This window comes from Labrus mixtus, chromosome 4, assembly GCF_963584025.1.
Source record: "Labrus mixtus chromosome 4, fLabMix1.1, whole genome shotgun sequence".
Classification (NCBI taxonomy): Eukaryota; Metazoa; Chordata; class Actinopteri; order Labriformes; family Labridae; genus Labrus; species Labrus mixtus.
This window is the reverse complement of record NC_083615.1, coordinates 7,510,631-7,520,046: the sequence shown is the minus strand read 5'-3', so window position 1 is coordinate 7,520,046 and position 9,416 is coordinate 7,510,631. Positions and strand designations below refer to the sequence as shown.

General features: G+C 40.7%; 2 protein-coding genes across 4 annotated transcripts; one reads left to right on the top strand and one right to left on the bottom strand.

The window, feature by feature from the left end:
• The first annotated feature begins 406 nt into the window (after positions 1–406).
• Positions 407–5,718, top strand: best1 (bestrophin 1). The gene is made up of 10 exons (XM_061035521.1): positions 407–542; positions 759–1,046; positions 1,153–1,247; positions 1,395–1,628; positions 1,806–1,960; positions 2,070–2,147; positions 2,482–2,634; positions 3,995–4,075; positions 4,168–4,319; positions 4,410–5,718. The coding sequence occupies exons 2-10, from the start codon at positions 895–897 to the stop codon at positions 5,470–5,472; spliced, it is 2,163 nt and encodes a 720-aa protein (XP_060891504.1). The 5' UTR covers positions 407–542; positions 759–894; the 3' UTR covers positions 5,473–5,718.
• Positions 5,719–6,831: 1,113 nt separating this feature from the next.
• Positions 6,832–9,377, bottom strand: fth1b (ferritin, heavy polypeptide 1b). Of its 3 annotated transcripts, none has more exons than XM_061035522.1 (5): positions 9,269–9,377; positions 8,271–8,374; positions 8,038–8,184; positions 7,718–7,843; positions 6,832–7,054 (listed from the first exon to the last, which is right to left on the bottom strand). In XM_061035522.1, the coding sequence occupies exons 2-5, from the start codon at positions 8,370–8,372 to the stop codon at positions 6,896–6,898; spliced, it is 534 nt and encodes a 177-aa protein (XP_060891505.1). In that variant the 5' UTR covers positions 8,373–8,374; positions 9,269–9,377; the 3' UTR covers positions 6,832–6,895. The 3 variants fall into 3 exon arrangements, with proteins under 3 accessions (XP_060891505.1, XP_060891506.1, XP_060891507.1); XM_061035523.1 differs by having other exon boundaries at positions 8,038–8,137; XM_061035524.1 differs by lacking the exon at positions 9,269–9,377 and having other exon boundaries at positions 8,038–8,137; positions 8,271–8,386.
• Between the last annotated feature and the right edge of the window lie 39 nt (positions 9,378–9,416).

The window sequence follows — 9,416 nt, the reverse complement described above, 5'->3', positions numbered from 1 at the left end:
ACAGGGAAAATAACTTTCATGCCCTCTTAAAGTCAACAGAAAAATGAGAATATATTGAAAGGGTGGGAGTTGTTCAAAGGTAAAAAAAAACTTAAGACTAAATTATGAAGCACATTGTCCGACAAGTTGCTCAAATTGGTTATATAAGAGTCATACTTCCAAAATCCGAACACAAGACTCAGCACTGGACAAGCTATTTTTGTGCAGTGTTGGTGCACTGCTGTCCTCAGATTTGTTCAGATTAACAGGACCTGCGCTCACAATGCAGCTTTGTTGCAGAAAACAGATTAACACATCAAGTGACCGGAGGTGTAGGACTCTCTTTTTCCTCTCTCTCTCTCTCTCTCTCTCTCTCTCTCTCTTTTCTTTCCTGCTTTCCTTTTTATCCCACATTCTCCACGTCTCCAGCCACAGCGGCTGAGGCACCACGATTTTTTTCCCAGTGTGCGGTAAGCAACCACGAGAAGAGTCGTCTGAACTGAACTTTTGGGAGCCTTACGCATTGTTTTTGGTTTTTGCAGACACTGCGAATATTTCTTCAGGTCAGTTCGTGTTGTTCTTTTTTAATGTAAGTTGAGAGAACTTGATATTTATAAAAAATTTTGTGTTTTCAAGTGTGTTGAAAAAGGAAAATATTGTTGAGTTGTTTTTTATATGGGATTGTGAATCAGACTTGGTTTGTATCCAACCAAGCATAAGGATCTGAGCGAGCATATGTGAAATACCTCACTCTGTTTTGTTTTCCTTTCTCATTGTAGAAATGTGACCACATTGGCTGTATGAGATCCAAGTTGATCGAGGATGTTGAGTTAAGAGGACTCGCCGAGAAAAACACCTCACTGCTTTACTTCATGTCACTCCCCAGTCACCGAACAAGGTGGCCAGCAGGCAGCAATGACAATAACGTACTCTCGCAGGGTTGCCGACGCAGGTCTGGGAACCTTCTTCCACCTGCTTCTGCGGTGGAAGGGTAGCATCTATAAACTTCTCTACAGAGAACTCGTCATCTTCACTCTTCTGTACTACTTCTTCAGTATTGTTTATAGGTATAGTCAGAACTACTTCAGCATTTGTTTTATCTCATCCAGTCTGCAGATATAGCAAAGTATGATTTAGCCACAATTTTCAAGAAGTCTATGTTTTCTTCACCAGATTTGTCTTAAATGATGTCCAGAGGAGGCTGTTTGAGAAGCTGTCTTTATACTGTGACCGTTATGCAGAGCTCATCCCTGTGTCCTTTGTGCTGGGTGAGTGTTGGCAATTTCTCAACTTCAAGGTTAATCCAAATAATAGACTTTAATGTCTATAAATCTTCACCTTCATTGAAGATAATATCTATGGAATCCATAAAAAAAAAAAACAGTTCTTTACTTGTTTGTTTGTTTGTTTGACAGGCTTTTATGTAACCTTGGTTGTGTCCCGTTGGTGGGGCCAGTTTGAGAACGTCCCCTGGCCAGACCGGTTGGCGGCATTAGTAGGCGGTCATGTTCAAGGAGCCGATGAGCCCTCCAGACTGACCCGACGAACTCTGATGCGTTACGCAAATCTCTCGGGTGTGCTTATCTACCGCTCTGTCAGCACTGCCGTCTACAAGAGGTTTCCCACCATGGAGCATCTGGTGCAGGCCGGTAAGCTGTTGTCAATAAAACCATCCAAGGTCACACTTGTTAGTGCGTCCAAAGCGGCTAGATCTGTTTGCATTTTTTTTTTTTAAGTCTTAAGGAAACAGCAAAGAATGGTGCTCCTGGACACAACTGTGGTCTCTTTTTGTCTTTTTGCCTTGCGTCCCTTTCGGCATTTCACAGGTTTGATGACCTCAGAGGAGCTGAAAAACCTAGAGGACTTGCCTTCTCCCCACAACAAGTTCTGGGTTCCCTGCATGTGGTTTGTCAGTCTGGCTCTGAGGGCTAGGACCGAGGGCCGCATCAACAATGACGTGGCACTCACCGCCATTCTCACTGTAGGTCTGAAGCTCTAGAGCCTGAACATCTCTGTCTCTCTGCTGCCATTTAAACTCTAAAGCATTGTTGTAAATTGGTTATGTCTGTCCTTTTTTTTTCTCTATTCAGGAGTTGAATAGTTTGCGGGCAAAGTGTATGAAGCTGTACGGCTATGACTGGATCAGCCTGCCTCTTGTCTACACTCAGGTTTGTTGATACAATGTGCTAGAACTAGAGTTGATGCCTTGTTGGTGGAACAAGATTCAGTAGCTTAATTTAGTCATAAATAACTTCAAAACTTTTCTTATAAAAAGGAAAATTGTAATGAAATAAATGCTTAACAAATATAAGGACACCAGTTTGGCTATAAAGAATCTGAGTATGTGTGGTACAACAATAATCATATACTTAAATTGATTAATTGATTCAAATTGAAAACATAAGCTTGGAAAACACAATGCTATCTGTTAACAAGAGATTATTTCCTCAAAAGGTAGTGCTGAATCACTTCCAGACTTGACTTGTCTGTTTGTTTGAGTAGGTGGTGACAGTGGCGGTCTACAGCTTCTTCCTGGCTTGTCTGATTGGTCGCCAGTTCTTGGATCCAGCTCAGGGATACCCTGGTCACGATGTGGACTTCTACCTGCCTGTTTTCACCCTGTTGCAGTTCTTCTTTTATGTTGGTTGGCTGAAGGTAAGGAATTTCTGCGGATACTTCCGAGTCACAACCAACGACAAACACTTGCTCTTGTGATCTCTCATGGTTTCTGTGCGGATGCTGTGAACCTGGCTGACTTTGCCGTCTTTGACCACAGGGCTGTGTTTTTCCATATTCCACTCATGTCTCTGGGCCACAAACTCACTACACTGATCATTCCCAGCTTTTGTCGAGCTTTTACTGCTTCAAACACATTTCCTGTTAGCAGCAAACATGGTTCCACCATCAGAAACTAAAAGCTAAAACCGCCCTCCGAATGAGGAAATCTGGGTTTTTAAGGGGCAATGTAGGAAGGCAGAGAGGAAGTGGAATATGAAGAACAAAGTGCTTCCTTTCATGTATTTTAACACTTAATGTTTATGCACCAGTGTAAAGTCGAAGAAGCAAGGAACACATATTTTTCACAGCTCATTGCTGATCATGATAATAACCCTGGAATCCTGATTAAATCAGTAAAAGCTGTGACTGGTCCTCTGTCTGAACAACCTGTCCAATCCTCACCAGAGTAATGTGAGCAGTTTCTTGTTTACTTCACTCACAAAATGTAATGGATTTGTCACCATTTTATCACTGAAGCCGGGGAGTCTAGACTCGTTAAAACATGGCACAACTTATTTAAAAGCTGGATGTCAAAACCGTTCTACAGCTAAATGAAATTTAGAATTTAAATTTGAAGTTCTTATTACTACTCCCTCTGGCTCCAGCACTATAGCTACATTAATAATTCTCCCCCAGTGAGTCTATTTGGCATTTTCTCAGACCAATCTTTTGACATCGGTGACTTTAGTTATGCAGTCTTGCTTTGCTCAACTGACACAGTAAACCAAAATAGACTCGACTATTAAAATGCTTTTTATTCTGGCATCAGCAAGCGGATCATCCAAAGACTGCAATTAATTAAAAATGCTGCTGCCAGGCTTTTAACACAAAGCAAGAGAAGTAACCACATTACACTCGTCCTTTCTTCCCTTCACTACCTGTGAGTTTTTAAATTGATTTGAAGATCTTATTGCTTGTTGTTAAAGCATTAAATGGCCAGGTCCAACCCTATATACAGTAGGTGATCTGTTAACTCCCTATGAGCCTTATTGCTGCCGGAGATCGTCCAGTAGTTCCCTACCAGTGGTTCCCATAGCTCGACCTGTCACAAAAGATGACCAAACCTTTGCAGTTTGGGCCCAACAGCTGTAGAAAACACTTTGTACCTCGACTTTTAAAAATTGCTGTATAAATAGAGTTATTATTTTATTATTATTATTATTGTACTGTGCAAGAAATTGTTTTCATTTTTCCATTACCAAGCTACTGTACATCAGTTTTCTGTTCATGGTTTTAGGTGGCTGAGCAGCTCATAAATCCTTTTGGTGAAGATGATGATGACTTTGAAACCAACTGGCTTGTTGATCGCAATCTACAGGTTTGATTTCATTTCTCAACGCTTAGAAAAAAAAATCTAATGCAGACAGAGGCGGTGTCGACATACTTCTTTTGGTTTCCGTTGTCTCTCAGGTGTCCTTGTTGTCTGTGGATGACATGTATGACAGTCTCCCGCTGGTGGAGAGGGATATGTACTGGAATGAATCTGAACCTCAGCCTCCGTACACAGCTGCCAGCGCTGAACATCGCAAACCCTCCTTTATGGGCTCAGCCCTGGATATCAGGTTCAGTGATGTTTCTTTTTCTTCTTTCAGACAATTCTTATTAGGCGCTTTTGCTAACCATCACACAACCGTCTACTTGATCCAAACTAGTGTTCCCAAGGAGGAGATGGAGTTTCAATCCAATCTGGGGCAAATAAAAGAGAATGAGGAAGCCAACTACTCCACTCCGCTGCTTGGAGGGCTGGGTCGTCTTCTCGGTGTACAGTCCCCCAATTTTCACCGCTCCACCCGGGTCTCTCTGCTGCGCCGCCGCCCTGGAGCTCCGCACAAACGCTTCCCACTGTTTCTGCACCCAGAGTCAGCCCGCCAGCCTTTGAACCAAGAGCGAGATCCAGACTATGCCTTCTCCACCATTCCCTTGTATGAGAGACCTGGTTTCTACAGCTGCCCGCAAACACCCATCCATTGCATCCCCCCTGCAGTGCCTCGCCCTCGACCTGCCCGGCGACCTCAGAATGAGTGGGACCGCAGCTGCACCTCCCTTGCTCACCCAATGGCCAACTCACAGATGCTGCCTCCCGACACCCCGAACCACATCCCTCCACCTCCATCGTCTGCGTTCCCCTGGTTGAGTGAGGATAGCGGGGTTCCAACTGCTCCTACCTTCTCCTTTCCCGACCCCCCACCTGAACTCTGCCCAATATCTAAACTCAGACCCGGGCATGGCCTGCTGTCTCGCCGACCTCCACATCCCCGCCTAACGCTGGACATCCTCCCCTCAGGCGAAAGCCAACCTGGACCTCTGAGTGCTCGGGCAACAGGAAGCGGAGGAGAAAGGGTGTTCTCGTTCACTCCTCCGTCTCGCACAGCAGCGTCAGCAAATCCCAGTAATCCCAACAGCAGCTCTAGCAGCATTAATGCAACAAGCACCAACGGCACTGGCACAACAGGAAGTCTCTGTAACAGTACAAGTCACAGTAATTTTAGTAACCATGGGAACTTTAGTGCCAACACAAGGGCAAGCAACGGGGGCACCAATGGCGGGTTGAGCAATAACATGAACACAGTTTCCACTGCAGCATCATCGCAACAAGAAACCAATCAGCAACACTCACCCAATGATTCAGGAATCTCATTGGCTGAAGGAGACCTACTAGGTGTTTTGGTGGACGGTGGGGTGAAAAAGGCGGCAGGAGGGAGGGATCAGGACTAAGAAAAGAGGGTGTGACTGACTGTTTTCGCATCACATGTGGAATTGAAAATATTTCAGCTAAACATGTACTGATCGGTGTTACAATCTGAAATGCATTACAGTTATTTGTAGCACTGTGCACAACTGTAAACACAAAGTTAATCTCTACTTACATGTAAACCCTTACAGAACACTTAACCTACTTGTGATTCAAAAAGCACCATATGAGATTTAACAGTCAACTATGAAAGAAAATTAGAAATACGTTCCAGTTTCCTCTGATGTTCAGCGGCAAGGAGGTAGAATTTGTATATTGTGTTGAGCATCGTTTCTAATTTCCTCTTTAATAAATATTAGCATCATGTTGTTTCATTGGTCTTTTTCTTTTATTTTTGCAATACAAAATGAAAAATTGAATTACATTTTATAACTATGTAACTGTATTTATACAAGCACACTGCTTAAGCAATTCATCGCAAATTCACTATACACCACTAAAAGAGAATTGAGGAATAATCTTCAGGGGTTCTCCGTCTCATCAGTGTGTTCAGATAAGTGTCATTTATTGCAGGTTACTGTGTTGTCAGCCTACACAGTCATTGTATACCCTGTACTTGTGAATATGAGTGAGTACGCCAATAGCTAATAACACATCTTAAATATATAAATAACTGAGATTTACTAACTCGAAAAAAAGAAAGAACGGCAAACTCTTTGTATAAAGTAGATCAATTATAACAGCAGCTATCGGTTGTATTATACCCTTTAAATATCTTTAACACAATATTTATCCGGAATATTATATGTACTTCATAACGCTGAGTTATTAAAACTGGAGAAAAAAATGATAAATAAAAGCTTATTATAAAAAAGAGGTATGTTTTAATTTAAAAGGTGTGGAATGCAGCGTCATGAATATCATACTTTAGGGTTGTAAGATGGAAACTCCTGGTATGAAAAGGGATGTAATGTTGATTTATTATTGTCATTTCTTTATGTATTTATCTACCTACTTTGGATGTATATGTTCACAATACAGATATCAGTTATTGAAAGCAAAATGAATATATTACAAGTTCTCATAATAAGAAATTAGAATAGCAATACCCTGAATTATTACTTTATAATGTCATTGCACATGATTCCAGTAATTGCCAATAAGCAATCACTTTAACTTCATTTAAATAAATAGAAATTGTAGCATTTTGTCTCGTTACTTTAAAACATTATCAGTACAGTATCAGATGATATGAATACATCGTTGGCATCAATTCAATGTTTTCACAAAACACCACGAATCAGGAATGTAACATAAAGTAAGGTCATTGTCTAAAGTGCTATCTGAAACGTGTGCAGTTGACAGTGCTCACAAACACAAAGTAAAGCAGTGGTATCTGTATTATAAGGAGGACATGTCAGGGACAGGATGAATGGTCAGTTTAGTTTAACTTCCCTCCTCAGCCATGGTATGTTTGTCAAAGAGATACTCCGCCATGCCACTCTGGGGGGCTCCCATGTGACGCAGGTTGGATATCCAGTCAGCAAGCTGTTTGATAGATTTGACCTGTTCGCCCAGAAAATGTGATTCTATGAAGTCACACACCTGCACATAAAAAAGACAGAATAATCATGTTACTACAGTGTCAGGTCATCCAAACAGCATACATTGCATGAAAAGCACACAGAATCCAGCTGCAGTCTGACTCGGTTACGTCTCCAATTCAATTTCAGAAGCCAAGTGTCTGCTCTTCACCCGCCATATTATTATATAGTTTTACAGACTTTTCATACAGACATTTTTCCTTTGTGTTTTTTGAGCAAAACAGTCGCCTGAAGCACATTAAGAAGTGGTAATGTATGCTTTTAGCTCAACTTGAAATTGTTGCTTCAAAATGTCCTTTACATTAATCGTTTTACATGATGATAATGCCACTGCCAAAGCACATCTCCTGTCATTAGCATATCTTTTAGTTTTGATGTATTTTTCTGCCACTTGGTTAGCGAGCATGCTTTGATACATTAAAGCACAGTATCAGTGATCCCAGAGCTTTTCTTTTTGTTTAAAACACACTTCAGACGGGATTCTTTTTTTAATCGTGGGGAGACAGTCGCCTTCAAAGCTTATTTTTAGAATAAATTTCAAGATAAATGCATAATGAACACAGGCATCCGAGCACCGGCTAGGATAGCAGAAAACATCCTGGATGGAGACAGAATAATATTCAGGCAGCAGATCTGCGTCGTGGCCTTTTACTCTGCTTCTTACGTGAGGGTCATTGTGTTCTGTCGCTATTTTCTGCAGGTCGAGCAGGGATTGGTTTACACTTTTCTCAAGCTGCAAAGCACACTCCAAGGCCTCCAGGCTGCTGCCCCACTCATCTCTATCAGGTTTCTGCAAATGACATTAATAATGCAGGACAATATAACACCAATGTTATACAGATTTTACAAAAATAACCAACATGTGAATCACTGCTTCATAAATTCGCCCTAAAGGTATTTAGGCGTTAGTTAGTACATAGACACAGTGAAGGAAAAATTAATATTCTGAACACTTTAAGGAAGTAAAAAAGTACAATGTTATACCCTGATGTCCTGCAGAAAAATCTTGCCTCCTCGCTTGTTCTGCAGACTCATCAGCTTCTCTGCATGCTCCCGTTCTTCTTTAGACTGTGCTTGAAAGAACCTAGAAAAATGTGGTAGGGATTTGTCGTCCCTATCAAAATAGTAAGCCTAAAAAAAACAAAAACAAAACTGTTTTGTCAAACAGAATGAGCTATGAGCTTTGGGGAGAAAATATGCACATTGCATCTTCTTACCATAGAGAGATAAACATATGAGGCATAGAGCTCTAGGTTGATCTGTCTGTTAATGGCAGCCTCGCAGTCCTGGTGGAAGTTTTGTCGGATTTGAGAACTCATTTCTGTATTAATTAAGACAGTGAACACGTGAGGTGGATCTGCAGGTAAAAAATACAAGGCAGGATTTGGTGGATAAAAGGCTATAAACCCTTATACAGCTTAGACAAAATAAGAGTAGACAACTGCTAATAATCGACCTTGACCAGTAAGCTACTTAAAAAAAGCTGATGCAGTTTTGTGTCACTTCATTCTGTTTACATTTATGCAGGAGTTCTGGAGACAGCAGCTTTACAGGAGCATGCCAAGTCACCATCAAATAACTGTTATAATACATAACCTAATACATTTCCCCGACAAGTATTCTTGTTTCTTTCCATTTTTATTATAGGTAAAATAAAACCTTATTTTTTTTTAAATATAATAAGGAATATAAGAAATATATATATTATAATAATAAGGAATATAAGTGCAATAATAAAACCTTATTTTTTAAATATAATAAGGAATGTAAGAAATATATATATTATAATAATAAGGAATATAAGTGCAATAATAAAACCTTATTTTTGCCTACTATATTTTTCTTACTGACACTTGTAGTTGAGGGTTAAAAATCTTTTAATTCAGTGTGCATCAGATTTAAATACAAAAGAAAACAATTGCAAAGCAGTCCACTTTCCTTATAGTGACATAACGTTGGTTATCTTTATTCAATGAGGGTGGCTGCGATTAAGACGGATAATTTATGATTAAGCGATAGGTTGTATTTATGCTGACGATGGCGATCATCAACTAGATTGCTTACAACAATTTAACGTTGCATTACCAAAGAGCCCTTCTGGTTGCTATCATGGTTGCTATGCATTGTCAGCAACCAAGTGTCCGTCACTTCATCCCAGTTTTGGCTCAATAAGGCTACACGACGGAGGGGGAAGCAAGGTGACATAAAGACCTACCTGAGTTGTCGATGTTGGACTTTCAAAATAAGTTTGCTGATATTAGCGACGACGTATTGCCGAAAAAACGTGAATAGACTTTAGTTGCTGTGAAAGATACAGCACAGATGTACAGAACGTAACGTAAGGATGTCACTGCCTCACTTCG